This window comes from Poecile atricapillus, chromosome 1 (genome assembly GCF_030490865.1).
Source record: "Poecile atricapillus isolate bPoeAtr1 chromosome 1, bPoeAtr1.hap1, whole genome shotgun sequence".
Lineage (NCBI taxonomy): Eukaryota > Metazoa > Chordata > Aves > Passeriformes > Paridae > Poecile > Poecile atricapillus.
Window position 1 is genome coordinate 95,007,647 of NC_081249.1, and position 18,828 is coordinate 95,026,474.

General features: G+C 41.0%; 1 protein-coding gene across 1 annotated transcript; it reads right to left on the reverse strand.

Moving 5' to 3' along the window:
- Positions 1-7,127: 7,127 nt before the first annotated feature.
- Positions 7,128-16,770, reverse strand: SFT2D2 (SFT2 domain containing 2). Its single transcript, XM_058859321.1, has 8 exons — positions 16,657-16,770; positions 16,263-16,349; positions 15,858-15,943; positions 14,683-14,764; positions 12,590-12,625; positions 12,302-12,360; positions 11,537-11,566; positions 7,128-11,375 (listed from the first exon to the last, which is right to left on the reverse strand). The coding sequence occupies exons 1-8, from the start codon at positions 16,717-16,719 to the stop codon at positions 11,336-11,338; spliced, it is 483 nt and encodes a 160-aa protein (XP_058715304.1). The 5' UTR covers positions 16,720-16,770; the 3' UTR covers positions 7,128-11,335.
- Positions 16,771-18,828: the final 2,058 nt, after the last annotated feature.

Here is an 18,828-nt window from a genome sequence, read left to right on the forward strand (position 1 = left end):
TTATTGAGAACTTTGCATGATTTCAATTCAATAGTCCCTGTTGAATTTCTGTGCTTCTGCCTCTTCTAGAAAGACAAAACTTCATGGATCACTGTTGGGATTTTTTACAGACAAGAAAGAGCATGGCACACTTTATAAAACAGAATTTAAGTTAAATCCATCATCCACAAGGCTCAACAGATATTGCCTTTAAAAAAACTGAGAGGTACCATCCACCTAAACAACAATGGCCAGAGCTTGATGGCACCTTATTTAGCACCCTTACAACCAAAATCATTCTATGATTCTATGCTGCTTTCAAACTTCACGCTCTGACACCTCTTCCCCTCTTATTTTTTTAATTGTCAACTCAAAACAAAAATACCTAGATTATTTTATAACTAAACTTATAACAGGTGAGGTACATTAGCAGGTGTCAGCAACTTCTGGTTGATAAACAGCCCATTTTCACTGCTGAACTACTAAAGACTGTACATCAAAATCTATAGGATATTTAGGTACCTGGAAGGGTACCACTTTGCATTTGGAAAAATAATTGCATCTCAGGTAGGCTGGTGTAAATGGAACATGTTTATGTTTGGCTTCCCCTTTCCAAATACTCAAAGAGGAGAAAGAAGCTGCTACGGAATTTTTTCCCTACAAGTGATCAAATGGCATAGGAAATGCATAGGAGACTATATGAGACAGTTTTAAATTTTATTATACTACAGATGCAAATAGCTGGAGCTGGTAGAAGTGCCATGAATTTCAATTCAACATCTTCAGGTTTTCAGTAAGTTCTAAAACAGGTACATGTTACTTTGGGATTTTTTTTTAGCTGAAGCCCTATTTCCATACAGCCTTTTTAGATATAATTGCTCAGAAATCAGAAGAGTCAAAGTTAAGGCAGGTAAAGACACAACAGCTCATAAAAGTAATAATATTCCAGTAGTTACACACAGTTTTTTCAACAGACAAATAAAAAGAGGAGCAGCCTGACTTTCAGAAGTACTCACTGCCCATCTCTCCTGCAGGGCTTCAAGTGGAGTGATACTGGATTAGAGCCTCCAAAAATTAGATCCCATCTACCTTCCTCAAGATGCTTAGAACTTAAAAGAAACCAAACATATGCAAAAAAGCAACAACAGTTCACATTGGTGGAAGGATTTCCAAATGAGAAAGTGAAACCCTCTCACCAGCAGACACTGGTGCATCACTAGAGGTAAAGAATATGCTCAGGAAAGATGGATTGGAAATGGAGGCTGCCACAAAGCAAAAGAAAGGGAGGTCCTGCTTGGAGTGCACTGCTTGCCCAAAGCACTCCTGGGACTGAGCTGTAGAGAAGGAGGGGTATATAGAAGGAATGGATGATGGACCTGTTCCAGTAGTGGGCTGGGAAGAGATTTCATCAATAAGACTTGATTGTTTTTTACAACTAGCATCCCTAAGGGAGAGGCATGAATGTTTTTACTTCAGAGTACCATACTAAAATTTGTATCCTGCCCAGTAATAAAATGCACTTTCAGATCTCAGAAGTGGGTAACACTTGTGTGCTTATGGTTATCACTCATACAAGGTTTCTGATTTGTGAAAGTCTAGTGTCCAGAGGAAAAAATAAACCACAAATCTAACAACTTAAAGTACCTGACTTTCACAGTTTGAATTTTAGTAACTGTTACCATAGCTCAGGACACCTGAAACCACAACATTTTCCAAAATGAGAGTAGTTACCTGTGGCTGGTTAGTGGGAATGGCCCAATTACTATTTTCAGCATGGGGAAGGTTGTTTCAGCTCCTGTTCAGCCTAAGAGCAATTTGTGTTGCATGTAGCAGAAGGCAGAGTTCGCCACTGACACATCTTTCCAACCTAAAAGAATTAGCCAAAGAAATAATAAGTTTACAAGTATGCAAGCACATGTTCAGCTGCATGTACTTGGGCCTGAGATTTTACTTTAAAACACACTTCCAGATTCTGTGAATGAGGCTTCTTTGCTTTGTGCACTGTTTCACACAGCTGCCATGGGAGAGGGCTACAGAACAGAAAGCAGACAGATTCAGAGTCACAGTTGTTTGTTTATTGTTGGCTTTTCATTTAACAAAAATATTACATGTGGAAATTTACTTTGAATATTCAGCCTGTTTTAGGAGAAGTGAGAGACATCCTCTAATCTTCTGTCTCTCCATTCACCTAAGCAACAACTTGGAATGCTTTCCAAGCAACCATTCTTTCTCCTACTTTCTTGCAAGATTAATATTTCCAAGTCTACAGGAGCTGAAACAGAGGCCCAAACAAATTAATGTCACTGGCTGTAGGTATTGCCTACATGGAGAACAATCCATTCTCAGATGTGGCTTATTTCTTGGACTGGAAGTTAAATTTCCCTGAACCTGACATTTGAAGAAAAAGTAGCTGGACTTAGAAAGAAGCACAGTAAATGTTCCTGGTGACTGACAGCCAGTGCCAGGGCCGAAGGACAGAAGACTGCTTATTGCCCCTCTAGCACTTGTCACCCATTTAATTAGACAAGCAAATCAGTGGGCGCAGCAGAAGGAACAGAAAATGCCCTTACAAAACCTGCAAATTTGTAACCTTTCCCTGAAACACAGCTGTGAGAGCTGGGCACTTCCAAGCAGGGATCAGACTCCTTGTGGCACACAGACAGAACTAGCTCAAAACACAAGCACAACATTTAAAATCATCTCCAATTTAGTAATTCATATTTTAAATGAAGCAACGAGGACTGGGGAGAGCAGTGAAAGAACAATCAGAACAATCCTACAATATTTATTTAACTTCAATCACCAAGTTACAGCAGGAAAAAAGCAAGGGGTTATTTTTGACTTTCTAATTACGCTTGTTCTTAAATGCCCCTGGCCACCAGCTGGTGAGGTACACAGAAAGAAGGGGGGAAAAAGGCAAACAAGAAAAAAGGTAATTAAAGAGGGCTTTCTTGCCTTGACATTGGATAGCTGTTTTTTGGCCTTTAGCTGTATGTTTCCAAAGAAAAGGCAGCCTTTCATCATCAGATGAAATTGCAGAAAATAAGACTCACTCTTTCCATCTCCAAAGCTCCCAGAGCACCATTCAACCAACCCCCCTCTGAACACTGAGTCCCAACAGCACCGGGAAATGTAACCTCCATCACCATGACACTCCCAGGAAATCAACACCTATCAACTACCACGGAATAATTAAGAATGGATAAAAAGACAGCTGCTTTCCTTCTGTTTTTTAATCATGTATCCAGCCCCTTAAGAGATTGCTAGGCTAGAGGAGACTTAAAGAAGATTAGCCTTTTCATTAATGTCGTTGTGGGGGGACAGTTTCAATAACTTCCCCAGGGTATGTTTTTAGCAGAAAGGCAAGCAGCGTGTTTGAGTGGTACCTCCCTGTCTGGTGCTGTAACTGAGATTACACTGAGATTAATTTTGAGCCCAAGGACCAGGGAAGGCTTTCCACAACAATCTTTCTGCTTTTTAAAATGAGAAGGAAGAAAACAAACAAACAAACCCAAAGAAAAAAACTAAATGTGGTGTGATGGGTTGACCCTGTATAGGTGCCAGGTACCTGCCAAAGGGTGGGTGCTGCTCTGTCTCTCCCATCCTCTGCCCTCCTCAGCAGGGACAGAGAAAATATTTCAAATGGCTCATGGGTTGAAATAAGGACAGGGAGAGATCACTCACCAGGTACCATCATGGGCAAAACAGGCTTGACTTGGAGAGATTAGTTTAATTTATTACCAATGAAAACTGAGTAAGCTAGTAAGAAATAAAACCTAAATGTTAAAATACCTTCCCTGCACCCCTCATTTCTTCCCAGGCCTGACTTCCCTCCTGATTTTCTCTTCCTCCTCCCTTCCATCTTCTCAGGGGAAGGACTCCTCACACTCTTCCCCTGCTCCAGCACAGGATTCCTCCTATGGAAAACAATCCTCCATGAACTTCTCCACCAGTCCTTCCCACAGTTTTTTACATGGTGCTCTAGCACAGGTCACTTCCATGAGGTGCAGTCCTTCAGGAACAGGCTGCTGCAGTGTGGTTCCTCTGCGGGGTCACAAGTCCTGCCAGCAAACTTGCTCCTGTGTGGGTTCCTCTGTCCAGGAGTCTGCTCCAGCTTGGGCTTCCCACAAATCCCAGCCTCCTATGGGCATGCATCTGCTCTGGCAGGTGGGTCTCTGCAGCATCCCCATGGACCTCCACGAGCTGCAAGGCACAGCTGCCTCACCACACTCAGCACCATGGGCTGCAGGGGAATCTCTGCTCAGGTACCTGGAGCACCTCCTGCCGCTCCTTCTCCACTGACCTTGGTGTCTGCAGGGCTGTTTCTCTCTCACATTCTCTCCCATCTCTTTGGATGTGTTAGTGCAAGGGGATTTTCTCCTCAAATACGTTATCCCAGAGGTGCTCCTGCTGTTGGGCTCAGCCTTGGCCAGCAGCAGGCTCATCTTGGAACCAGCTGGCCTTGGCTCTATCAACCTATGGGAAGATTCTGGCAGCTCCTCAGGGAAGCCACCCCTGTAGCCCCCTCACCAAAACATTGATAGCAAACCAAATATACATAGTCAGGCTGGTGATTAATGTAAGTTAGTTTGTTTTAAACAATAACTATACTTTTCCCTAATTTGTTTTTTTCTACTTGAAGACCTTCAGTGATGTCTTCAGACATGAATTATCACCTAGAGGAAGAAACTATTACTGGTCCCATCTTTAAGATCAGAAAATAATTTTAAAAGTAAGAGATTCTAAGGAGAGGTTTAAGTCCTACTTACATCTCAGAACAAAAGTAATACATTCAGTGTTTACTGAGCAAACCAAACATGCACTTTTGACCTGGATGCGTAGGTTAAAGCTTTCTGCTAACAATGAGGGTTAACAAGTTGCAAATATAACTCCATTTAAGCAGGTGATTCTCTCAAAAGTGATGAGCCTGACAAATCCTGTTACACAAAAACAGAAACCACAGGAGCACATGCCCATGATAAAATACATTCTTTTCACACCACATATTGCATCATAGAATGGTTTGGGTTGGAAGAGACCTTCAAGATCATCTTTCTCCAGCCCCCCTGCCATGGGCAGTGACACCTTCTGCTAGACCAGGTTGCTCAGAGCCCCATCCAGCCTGGCCTTGAACATTTCCAGGGATGGGGCATTCACAGCTTCTCTGGGAAATCGGTTCCTGTGTCTCACGGTAAAGGATTTCTTACAAATCCTTAATCTAAACCTCCCTTCTTCCAGTATGAAGCTCTTCCCCCTTGTCCTGTCACTATATGCCCTTGTACAAAGCCCCTCTCCAGCTTTCAGTATTTCCCCAGGTTTTAGGGCATGACAGCCCCTCAGAGCTGCAATGAAATCTCACTGACCAGGTGACACTCTCATTGTACCATTTTTCCACTACACCCATGTTACTCCACACTTATTCCCACAGAGGTTTTGAAGCACGAATTCTCGGGAATAACTTCTCTTAGAGATGCCACAAGGGAACGCAAGAGAAACTTAAAAGGGTTTCAACCAGGCTAACTTAAAATAGCAATCCCAAAGATTGGCAGCTTAGATAGACTATTCCATCTCTAATTCACCAGCAGCTTTCATCTGAAAAGTGAGAAAAACAGAATTTTTTCCCCTTTAGGACTCTCCAGCACTTGATGGCTGGGCAGCTACAAGCCTGTACCCCCACACATATTGAGCTCAACAGCAAAGGTACAAGCAAGGGATGGAAATAACTATCAACCCCCACCTTTGAATGGCTCACATCCATGAAATATCTTCTCTTGCAAATCAGACCTTGGGGAAGGAGAAGGGAAAGGGGCAGACATTACAGCAGCTTTCCAAGAGCCTTGTCACTGTATTTGAATGCTGGTGACTTTGCAGGATAATGGCATTCGGGTCTAGATGCTGTAGCACAACTGGGAAACCCTTTCAGAGCATTTCTAAGGAGCAAGTTCATTAATCACTAGAATGCGCTTTAGGGCAGCTGATTGCTGTTTCGGGATTTCAGATGAAGATTTCACATTTATTTAATCATTCAAGTATTAAGACCTCAGCATGAGTCTGAAGTGGCAAAGTTCAACAGCTTTGTGGTTATGCAGGAGGCTGAGTTAGGCGAGCAAAACACCTCTAAGCTATTAGACAGGGAAAGGATTTATTGCCCTTTGAGGAATCACAGTTGTCTTGGTATGACACAGATGTATCCAGCTTTCCTGACATTCCTGGGACACTAACCTTTTCAAAAAGATAAAATGCAAACCCCTAGGTTTCTACTCTACAGAAGGCTGCTGCTTGTATTCCAAACACAACTTTGGAGTTTCCTGTAGGACAGAAATTTCAGTTGCATCAGCTGCCAGAGAGCTTGCTTAGAAGAACAATCAAAAAACCATGAAAAAAAGAGAATTGAAAACTTAACACAGTCTCCCACAGCACACAAGTCTCACCACCACCCTTACAGACAGAAAAAAAAACAACAAACACCTGCCTGTCAATTAGGAGAACGTGTAACATAGCCTGAACAGCCTGATGCACACTGAGCCTTGATACTCTGCCATAGAATATTAAACCACAGCAGGTCTTTGGATGCATAGCAGGCACACACTTAAACAGACAAGCTTTTTGAAAGTTAAAATAAATAAAATAATTGCCTCTAATTACTTTTAACACACCTTCATAAATTATTGATATTTTACTTAATTTACATTTTATTGAGTGTACATCATCACTAAGGACATATTTATTTCAGAGGTAGGTTGTTTCCTGTTGTCTTTGCTGACAGAATAGCACCAGGCATTATTTTCTCTGTAGTATGGACTAAGGACAGCTTGTTGGCTTACCTAGGTTGACTCTTGAGGTAAGTAAATAAGAAGCAATAAAAATATCATCCTCACCTTAACAACTCCACTCTTGACAACCAGCTGTCTAGGTGCCTGCAACTGCTAGGTGAAGCTGCTGCAAAACATTGGTGACACAAAAATTTCCCCCAGCTGTACAAGTTGTGTGCACAGCAAAGGAAGTGAGGACAGGACAATAATTTAAAAACAAAAAACAAACACAAAAACAAAAGGAAACAAACTACTAAACTACTCACAGCAATTTCAGCATCATCTGGAGAATCAGCATCATTTAAAAAACCATAAGAACATTAACCATAAGAACAGTTCATTTAATGCAATGATAACTTTATTGAAGGAAATAAACAGCACTTGTAAGGGTTTCACTTCATTACAGAGAAAGTTTTAAGTCAGAAAAAGAGATCAAAGTAGAAATCAAACAGTGTAAATCCATAGAAAAAGCACATCAGCAAACAGAATCAATAACAGTATAAAACATTGCAGAGAATTTCTGAGTTTGGTTTTTATTTTACAAAACAATTCCACAGCTGGTAAAAAAATTTAGTGGTAACATTATAGCGAGGCACATGGTTTTAAGACAAACCATCTGTGTGCTTTCCCTCCAAAATGGTCAGTATCTGCTATGGTTGTAAACATCAGTATTTAAGACAAATGTGTTTAAACATCCTCCTCAGTCTACAATAGCACAGTGATCTCAATTTCTTGAACATGTTTAAGTGCCAAAATGAAGCAAGAGCTGTTCTCAGGAAGTCAGAGGCACACACAGAGCCCAACACACTTTCCTTTCAAAAACATGGTTTCTGAAAAGAATTTCAACTTGTGGCAGAAAATTCTTCCTTGATTTTTGTAACAACCCATGAACAATGTTATTACTATAAATACTAAATGAGAAGAAGTTGTTCACATCATCAGTGTAGAGCCATTTCAGATAGTACCAGTATTAATAACGGACCTCATCACAAAACAGCAAAACCTTGAAGTAGTGAAAAAAAATCCCATATTTCAATGTATAGAGTCTTATTATTTCTCTCTATTTCTCTTTCTAATATAGCTGGAAAGTCAGCTGATCCAGGATATACAAATTTCCTGCTAGAACTGTACGCTAAGGCTGCTTGGTTGAGGTTACGTTATCTGTACAGCAAAAAGTGAAAAAAAGTGGACAAATCAGTCAACAGGCTGAGCAAAAACCACTTTCTGTTAGAACACCAAATCCTACTGGGATGAGCATCCAACATCAAAGAAGTTTCCTTTGAGAAGTCAGCCTTGAGTTAAGTGCTGTAGGCAACTGAGCAAGGACTTTGGGAAGGAAGGAGCTTTGCAATTCAAACCACAAACTCTATTTGCAGTAGAGCACACACAACCAACATTCCTGCCCTCAAAGACAGTGAGATGGAAAGCTTCAGAAATACCCACCGTGCTTCCCACCAAGCAGATAACCAAAGCTGATGACAGCAAAACGTAACACAAAGTAGGTTTAATGACCAAAAAAAATGGTATAATGGTATCATCTAATTCAGATTGAAAACTACTCAAGAGGGAATATTTGTACAGTATATTCCCCAGTTACGTAAAAATCATATAAAATAAAGTACTTCAGTGACGTGGTAATTTCTTTTGCTGTTAAACTTGTCAACAGCCTCACTACTACTACTTAAAAGTGAGTAAGAGTCTAAAGAGTTATGTTCTTTGAGAGTTATTTTAAATCAAAACTGCTGTAGATGAAGCGACAAACCCTGAGTAGATTTCACTTATTGGCAAGAATATGGCAAGTCTCTCCTCCTGTCTGATGTCCCCAGGAACACAACAAGAATACAACACCAAAGGGCAACACAAATCCCAGTGGCACTCTTGTGATCCTTGAGTCCTTGCCATCTCCCCTTGGATTCCCTTCCTCTAAGGGCACAATTGCTTAGCCTCACGTGCTGTGCAGTCAAATGAAGATTTGTTCTTTTCCTGAACAAAAGGCTGTGAAGCTGGAATTACAGTTTTAAACTGAGAGGAAAGGGGGAAAGAACAAAAATCCATTTATGTGCTATCTACTGGTATTTTCATAGATTTCCTACTTCTAATTGGCTGTGTTCACAAGAGCCAACAAAAAGGTTCTAGTTAGCTACTCTGCACATTGGAAAACTAACATTCACCATACCCAACTGTACTGTTCTTCCAGAAGAACTGCCAGAGAGTCAGGCTACCAGAACCCTGCCCAAGCTAGCCAAGGAATAAGCAAAAGACTTTTACTCCTTACTCCTAATCTGAAGTAATCAAAAATAGAATCCCAAAAGTCAAATTCTGCTCCTGTTGCTGCACAACCTGGAATGATGATTGGAGTTAACATAACTGAGCTGGAGAGGGGAAGAAAAAACAATGGATGCTGTGCTTGTAGCTTTTTCCAGGGAAATTCAGAGATGCTGAAATTAAAGGAATATTGGAATGTAAAAGGCATTAGGGTTGCATTTCAATTTCCCTTATACAAAGGAATCCTGTAAACATTATGAAAGGCCTACGAAAAGACTGGCATAGATCCTTTGACAGATGTAAATTAGGTTTTGAACTTGCTCCCGGATAAAAAAAGACACACATCAGTTTAGACACTTGTCTTAGATCAGCCAGGGAAAACAAGGATCAGTCTTCTTTAATTCCCAGTCTCTCTTGAGCATTTCATCAAATCTTTTCAAGAAGAGTAATAGTCAACACATTTATTTCAACACTAACATCTAAATCCTGGGGGATAAAAAATGCCCCAGGGCATAGCACTTGAATCTGCGTAACTGATTCATCCCAACATCAGTGCCATCTTTCCAAGGTGGCATTTTTCATTTCAATTCTTTTGCAACAGTAATTCTGGCAAGTAATGCTTGTCAAAATCTCCCTTCCATACCATCTGCAAAAGGGGATCTTTAATATTTTTTTTTTTAGAGGATCCTTACAGGTAGGTGGTACTGAGCTTTATAAATTATCAGAAGGACATGTGAATTTAAGATTTTGTATTAATTAATTTCTTACTAGCTTTCTGGAAGCCATAGAGCTATTTGCCTTCACTGTGAGCTTAGACTTTACAGCCAAGTAGATCTAGGTTTTTACTACATTAAAATCTTTGTGGTTCAAGTCAGGGATACACTTGCCATGCAAACATAATGCTCTTAAACAACTAAACTCTTGGTAGATTGAGGAAAAGATGCTTCAGTTCCCACTACAGTACACTGGGAAACCATCATCTTAAACAACGGCTCCAGCAAGAGAGTTTGGTAAAAAGAAAGGGGAAAGCAGTTAAACACTATCTCACACAGCAGAGAATCTGCTCAGATATTAAACTGACCACTGCAATGCTGTGGGAGTGCATGATTATCTGTAGCTCAGAAGATAAAGAGAGTGCAGAGTAGCCCTGGAATTTGGAAACAGACTGCTCAGCACTTGTTTGGAGGTAGCAGCAGGACTATTTCACACTTTCCTTGCTACCACGGGAAATAAAACATTGTGCTTGCTCCTCCATGCAGAGAAGTTCACTGGTGTGTGCAAGAGTTTTAGCAGAAAGAAAACTGATTCTACTTACAAAGAAACAAACAGAAATGTTGGAATTTAACTTAGTTCAGAGGAAAACATCTTCTCCCTGACCCAGGCTGCTTAAAAACAACAGCCCACTTCTACCTTATGACAGTTTGTCTTTTGAGAAAGGACATACATAAACTCTTTTTTTCTTTGCCTACCATGCCCTTTGCATTGCTCTTATGCTACAGCTGGAGGACAAGAGAAGCATCTCACTTCCTGTGAAAAATGTCAGCTTCCCACCTTGCAGTCATGAGCAAGGAAAAGTTCTCAGGTTCCTGGTAGCTGAAAACATCAATGGACCTTATTTTACAAGTGCTTTTCCCACAGGAACAAGTTTTTTCAGATGAAAATGTCCCTTTCGTGTAATTTAAGGGAAGACTATCAGTATAGACTGAGAATTCAATACTTCATTGAAGATGCAAACATTTCATGGTTAGTCCACAAGCACGTTTGCTTTTAGAATTACATCTTTCAGATGTCTCATAAACCTAAAATTTTGCAAGAGAGACAGCAAAAAGAAAGAATACCAATAATTCCATTACCCAAGGCAAACAGTGCAACGATTAAGTGACATAAAGCTATTCAAAAATCTCCCAAGTGGTTGGTAAGAAATCAGTTTTCAACTCTAGAACTGGCACCATAAGCTCTTTACAGACTTCACACATTACTTTGGAACTTCTGCAAAACCAAATGCATGAATTTATGCAAGAATCACTATAACAAATTGTGGACCTCTGCCCAGTTCTTCTGTCAGGCTGAATTTCATTTGATCACAAGCCCCCTGTCCCACAGACACCACTGCTTACAAACCCAAGCAACTGCAGACGCTGGGTGTAACACAAGGAGCCCCTAACAAGCAGCTGAAAGGCACGTGTTCAAAACAGAAGTAGGAAACTACACAACACAGTGATCTCAACACAGTTCAACCTAGAACTTCCTAGAACTTTGTGAGGCATCCAGTATTCCTGTTAGGACAGGCAGACTGAAACACATTTCTTCACAGCATCCCTACAGGCAGGAGAAAGAAAAAAACACAAGAGAGTCAGAGTCACCTCAGTTGCATTATTTAATAAGAGTCATTCTGTGCTCCTATCCCACTGACACTAAGAACAATCTTCTGTGTGATTAAACCTCAAAATGACAAAGAGTAAGAGTGTTGGGAAGCTTACCTTGCATATGGTATGAAGGAAATGCTGTACCTAAGAAGAAAGATTTTGAAAGTTACTTTTCAAGTCAGATTTTATTAGTCACAAACATGAACAACCCCTCTGATATTCTAAACTGCAATTTACATAACCAAAAGGAAGCTGTGAGTTTGTGAGTAACAGGAAAGAGTATCATTGCAAGCCATCCTAGCCCAACCAGAGTATGAAACACAATGGCAAAATAGAGGGGGATGTTGTGGAAGCATTTTAAACACAGCTCTCCTGCATTCAGTATCCTTCATGCTCCAACACCTACTGGTAGGCAAGTTTAGTGTTGAGGGCTGGCTAGGTGTCCATATCAGTTTGTGCACTTCTTTGGTGACCTTGCACAGGCCATGTGTTAACATGAAGAACACTGACAATCTGATTGGGATAAATGGAGCTGTGAATGAAACAAATTCAGGAGAGGGTAAGAGGAATTGCAGATAGCAGGCAACAAACTGATTTAAAAGGGAAAGAAAAAAACAAGCTCAGTTCAAGCCCAGAGAAATCAAATGAACTTTCACTAGACATGGCGCCCTGAGCTCTATCTCCAAAGCCTCTGTAGTGGTGTGAGAGACCAAGAAGTGGGAACAGGTCAGCTCCTCACTGATGCATTTTCTTGAATCTAAGGGATTGACAAGGTAAAAATTTTTCTTCCACCTAACTCAGCATCAAAATCCACTCACAATTCAGCTACTGATGTCAGGTTCAACAGAAAGTGGAGTGTATAGGGAGGAAATCACTCACCATGCCATTGCAAAAAACTGTAAGATACAGAAAAGCAGTGCGAGTCCCGCCTTGCGCCACTGGAGGGAGAGGAGAGGGGACGGGGAAGAAACACAGCACAGACAACAGTGTAAGAATTTTACTTCTAAAATACTATATTCTTATAAATATATATTTTTTATGTATTATTATATGATATATTATTATATTATTAAATTATATATTTTATTTTATATATTATATATTACATATTATATATACAGCTATATTAACTACAGTTATATATACATACAGGACTCCAGTACTCACCCAGAAAGCAGAACACAGTGTTAGTATGAGGCACAACTAGAAGAAAACAAATTATTTTAATTAAAAATAGAAATAACTCCAGTTTCTATAAATATTGCAACAATGTAATGGGGTCCTTCACAGAGAAAGAAATAACATCATTTCACAGTTTTATTTAATTCTGCATCATAGGAGTTCCTTGTATTTAAAAGTTCCTTGTATTTAAAATGCTCTCGCTATTATATTTCTGAAGTGAATTAAAGCAATCAGGAAACATCATCTTGGTATCTCCAGAAAGTGATTTTATGGCTGCAAAGGAGCAAGAGGAACAGCTTCCTGCAGCTCTTTTGCAGGTCCCTACTCCATCCCACACACTTCTTGGTGTCACCATCACATACCACATTTCACTGTTTTGTAAGACCTTTCAAATACTTTTCAGTTACTGCGCTTAGTCCTTCTGCTTCTGCACAGTTCCTGATGATTACATGGTTACCACAGCATTGAAGTTATGTCATTATTTAAAAGCTCACCAATTAAAACTAAGCTACACTTTCAAGAACTTTGGGCTGCTGCTTAGTAGCTCTCCTGTGTATATATTTAAGTAAGGCCTAGTCACTCAAACAAGCCCTTTTTCTGTTTTCAGTATGTGCACTGTGTCTCTCTTTCTTTACTATAGGTAAAATCTTGGAGGGTAGTAGGATTATTTTCTGCTTTAATCCTCAGTTTTAACAGAAGCCTCCTATTAGTTTTCAATTTAAGATATGACAGCTCATTTGTATATGATAGATGCTGATAATTCATCTTCCTTCATCAGCACCTAACAGCCTTTAGATACACATGTACCACTGTGCTACCAGAGATTATAATGTACATCCTTCTGCTAGAATAGAAAAAAAACCCTATATAGTACTGCATATTCAGACACTAAGACATGCATTACCAAAGAAATCATACACTTGAGCTCAACCAGTACTGACAATAAATGCAGCTCTTCCATTACTTTTAAGGTGGTGATTTGTATAGTGGTCTAAATACTGCATCATACATCTAATGACAGGCTTTATCCCAGTAAACAACATTCCAGGAATTCTCCTGACTCCAGGCATCCTGAATGCATACAACACACACACACACACACACACACACACACACACACACTAGCTTCTTGCTTGGATCTGCAAGCATACACAGACAATTTCTCAAGCTCTGCAGTATCTCTGGATGTGCAAAGAGAAATTGGAAAGTGCTGATGCCAAACAAACACTCTGATGACATTCAGACTAAAAACGGGAGGTTCATGCAAGTTAAAGCACCTTTCAACTTTCTGACTTGCCAGGAGAAAACAGGAAAGTTGCAGAGACAGAAAACAAAACCCGTGTACTTTAAAGGAGAGTCAATCTGAAACTTAGCAGCAACTTTCAGACACAGAAGCTCACACAACACAAGGCTTGCTATAACTTCTATCTTCTGAAAATAAAATAATTCTAAGGATGACTCCACTGAATGTTGAATTTGCAATTTCATTTGGTCATACAAGTTTCAAAACCTGAAGCTATCAGCCAGCTGGGATGATCCCCAATGCAAGGTGACTAAGACACAGCTTCCCCAGCTGCTTTGTCATGAAGAGATGATCTTATCAAGGTAGAAATACCTACACAGCTCTTTCAAGGCAATCAGACAGAATATAAAAGGATAAAATTATGCAAAGTAAAATATCTAGCAAAATCCAAAGGACAACTTAAAAAAACCTAGTTTCCCATCATTCACTTCTTAGGCAACATGTAAATATGATGCTGTGACCTCAAGTACCCTAAATGAGCACATGCATGGTTCACACACACCAGTCACAGACCCTTAATGCTCATTTAGCAAAACAAGCTGACTTCAGCTCAGTCTTGCCTAACAGAGAGGTGCTTTTTCCTTTTTTTTCTACACTTACCTTTCCACTACAGCAGATGTGCAGTGTTTGACATTTTAAGAAAAGACAAGAAACCACAAACCAAAAAACCACTCCCAGACACATCCTGAGCCACAGCTGGATCAATGGGTATGGAAGGACTTCACAACGAAATTTGTTGCCAGGTTTGTGTGAGTTGAAATCCTTGGGTACTTACCAGCATAACAATAGTAGCGATCAAACGAGTAGGCTCAAACATCCGCTTCAGTTGTTTCATTGGTCCCATAAGAAACATAGTGCTGTGAAAAACAAGTCCAGATGAACACGGAAATGAGAAAGGCAAAAGTGAAACTCTGTAAGATTAAGCAGTCTGCTGCCATAGGGGCATCAGTACACTGTGTTGTTATGGTAATCAGTGCAGCATAACAAAAGAAATGGGATTATACAATGAGACAAAATCCATTCCCCCTTTTCTTTGTGTAAGGTATTCACAATTTTATTCACATTTGTTCCATTCAAATTAACAGAAGCAGAGCAGAACTATCAAGTTAGAAGCATAGTCCAAGGTCAGCTCCAATCAGATCATCCTTGACAGGTACTTTTCTAACCTGCTTTTCAAAAACGCTTTTTAAATCTGTTTTTCAAGAACACCATCCACAGAGGCTCTGCATGGATTGCCAGGTAATCCAGCTCAACTCCTCTACATAAAAGGCTGTTTTCAGGCCTGGATCCGTTCTCTGATCCCTTACCAGATCTGCAGCCTCATTTAGAGCCCTGGTGATGGATACTGGATGAATTACACAGAGTGGAAGTTTTATCTAAAGTGATATTTCTGCCTCATACACTATATTATTTTGCCTTATTAGCATATTACTTCCAATTCCATTATTTATGCTTTCTTGCATCATGCTAAGTTTCCACAATCACAGAAAGCTGGGCCTGTCACTGAATATGTAGGGCTTTGCCTCAAGAACCTTGATGGCCATGAAGTCTTACTACATATGCTTGCCCTGACAGACTGCCCCAAACATATTCACCAAAACACACAGAACACTTCCAAATGCAAAATGGCAAAGAATTATTTTTATCTGGGGTAGGAGCAACCAACAATATCAAAAAACCTCAACACTCACAGCACAACTGTTGTTCTTGTTTACTTATGAGCAACTTTTTTGAATGCATTACTAAGAACAATAAACAAATTAAACAATATTAAAATTTTCTTTACCATTTCAGATTGCTACAGAAATAATGTTCTGTAGAATTCAACAAGAAAATTATCTACAAAAGCAAATCTTCTCTCACAAATGCAACAGTTTCTACCACTTACGCACTATCATTCTGCTTTTGTTTCTCATCTGTATTAGGGAAATGATATATAAAGATGGTTACCTCCCAATAGATGCAATATTCCCCAGGGTATAAAACACTGCAAAGAGCACCAGCCCTTTCTTTGGTATCCATAGCAGACAACTACCCTAAAAAGGAACATTTAGAGAAAGGGAGGGGGGAAATTTAACAGGTTTAAAATTGAAACAAATATATATATATATCCAAGAAGTGTCAAGTCACAAAAGAAATCTTAGGAAGACTTCAAGCCAAACTGCAGAATTACGCATACGAAAGTAAATCACATTTATTGTTATTCCTTTTAAGAGTCGGTGTATTGCATCTAACTGGAACAGAGTCAAACGTCTCGGCAGACTCGGAAAAAGCAAGCAACAGCACAGAGAGAGGCTGTAATTATCTGGGCTCCTGAAACTCAAATATTGGGGGGATCCGGCAAAACGTCCTTACCAAGATCGAGCACAGGCATCCGATGGCAAAACACGCAATGAAACCTTTCACTCGGGTGCCCCAACCTAACGAAGTCGCGTCGATAACCTGGAAACGAGGGGAAAAAACAAAAGCGAAACTTGTTTACTTGTAGCTCTTGCCTCCTACCGAGCGCGAAAACTTCCTCTCAGACTCTGCTCCGTGTCCTGCCCAGGCACCCTCCCGAGTGTCCCGGGGCAAGCGGGGGATGCCGAGCCCCAGGACGCGCGGGGGCGGCGCTGGGGGAGCCCCCGCGGGACCGCCCGCCCGCCCCCGCCACCGGCGCCTTCTCCGGGAGCAGCTCCGCCGCCGCCGAGCGCCCCGGGGAGGGGAGCCCGGCTCCCCCCGCCCGGGTCCCCCCGCCCGGCAGCGCTACCTCGGCCAGGCCGCTCGGCTCCTCCGCGTCGCGGCCGCTCAGCACCCGCTTCAGCTTGTCCATGGCTCCACAGCCCGCCCGGCCGGCCGGCCGGAACGCCCTGCTCTGCCCTGCCCTTCCCTTCCCTCCCCAGGGACTACCAACCCCGGCAGGCACCGCGCCCACCTGCGCGCCGCAGGTAGGGGAAGGCCGGCGGGGCGGCGCGCAGGCTGCCGGGGGATGTAGTCCGGATCTGGATGGATCCTCTCTCCCGCCAGCACTTCCCGATCCATCGCTTGGCAGTAGCCAAACTCATTTTATAGTCACAGTGAGGTTTCATTTTAATCCCACGACTATGACTCTTCTCCCGCTCACTTTATTTTTGTAACGAGACGAGCAGTCTCCTGCCAGACAAAGGTATGTGGATACAATGTCTTACTAGCAGCCAAAATTCAGCAGCACAGGTAGTTATTTCAATCTATTTTGCTCAGTTAAAAACAGAACTGTAAATGTTTGGTACGTTTTATTTAGCAACATACAAGGAACAATATAAACTGCCACATAAAACTTGACACAAAACAGCTGGAGAATCACCCCACTCCCTCCCCCCTAAAGTTATTTATTCAAAGTGGTACTTTTCTGTGGAAATTTTGTGCCAGAGAGCTTGCTGAACACCAGTTTATACCGCTGCTTCTTGGTGATCTGCGTGGTGTAAGAAAGTCACAGAGTGCTCCAATTTTGAACTTGTTGTAACTTTGACTTCCTAAAGGTGTTCTTGTGATTTCCCCAACACCTGTGTTCCACTGAAATGCACAATACCCTTTAGAACAGATGGAGAGCACATACCTAGAGTCAGGATACAAGTCCATTCCATAAAACTTTACCAATGGGTCACAAATTAGGATGTATGATGGACAAGAGAAAATACACAGTTATAAGCTAAACATGCAGAGTGCCCTTTCCACTGCTCCCTCCCCACTCAGTGGCTTTTCCACCCACTCTATTTCAGCCCAAAGGAGTTTAATGTTAGCATCACTGACTAAGCCCAAATTAGAGTTTGAATTAACAAATGCAGATATAGTCTCCTTCATGCCAGCACTACATGACCTCTGTTCCCAGTCACACCAGCTATAAAGTGTGTTTCTGTAAGCTCTAAGGCATGTATACTAATATATGCTTAGAGTAAAAGAAGTGCCATGATTTACTTCTACCAGAAAAATCTCTTCACCCCCATTTGTTGTTCCATTCCTTTTCACTCTTTCCTCATTTCTCTCTATCACTGGAGTGGACCCAAATAATCTTCTATTATCAAATGGATTTTAATCTGTTCCATGCTGTACTCAATTGCAATCCCCTTCTTCATCCTGACACTAAAATGTTTAGAAAACAAGGGCAGGAAGATGAAAAAAAGCCAACAGAAGTCAGGACTGTAATGGGGAACACTTCTATTTCGAAGTGGCGAAAAATTCATTCACCCAGATCATGTCTGATAATTATTACAGCTGACAACTTCTCTCAGAAACTGTTTCATTTCAGTTTTCTTCACTCATCCTATGGATCATTCTTTTACAGTAATCCTTTGCAAAGGATTCCAAAGATAAGGCTGAAGGTGTACTCAGAAAAAAATATTCTAATCAATAACTTTGTACAAACTAATCCTCACAGTCCCTCTGTGAGGTAGGCATATATTAACTCTCATTTTTACATACAGGGAATGGAGGCACAGAGAAAGGTCTTCCACAGTTAATCAGTGACACAGGAAAAACTGCAGGCAGTTCCTGCCTTTCCATCTGCTGTAGAGTTCACTAGACCAGGCTTCCTCAAATAAAAGTGAAATTGTGTTTCACACAATTTGTGTTATTTGTTTTTACTAAGGAAACAGTCACTTAGATGACAGTAGACTTTTTTTCTCCCCTAAAAACCTCAGAGTCTTCTCTACAAGAAAACCAGTTCACAAAAGATATGGTTTTGTGGTGGGTTGCTTCTAGTAAGCCATGCAGTGTAGAATACAAAGATTTTTAAGCAAAAACCCCAAGATATCAGGATGTGTACATGTTCTTATCTGCAAGCACCTTGCACCACAAGGCCTGCTTTTCACTGCAGTTACTTGCTTCCTGCACTGAGTGTCAGCAGCAAACCCAGACAAGCCTGCTCAGCTGCCCCATTCTTAGGCCAAACCAATAACACATTGCA

Coding starts and splice junctions, on each gene's coding strand:
- SFT2D2 (XM_058859321.1), bottom strand. CDS start 16,719: ATGGACAAGCTGAAGCGGGTGCTGAGCGGCCGCGACGCGGAGGAGCCG. Junction 16,350..16,656: donor AGCCGAGCGGCCTGGCCGAG/GTAGCGCTGCCG, acceptor CCTCGTTTCCAG/GTTATCGACGCGACTTCGTT. Junction 11,567..12,301: donor CAGTTTTTTGCAATGGCATG/GTGAGTGATTTC, acceptor CTTTCTTCTTAG/GTACAGCATTTCCTTCATAC.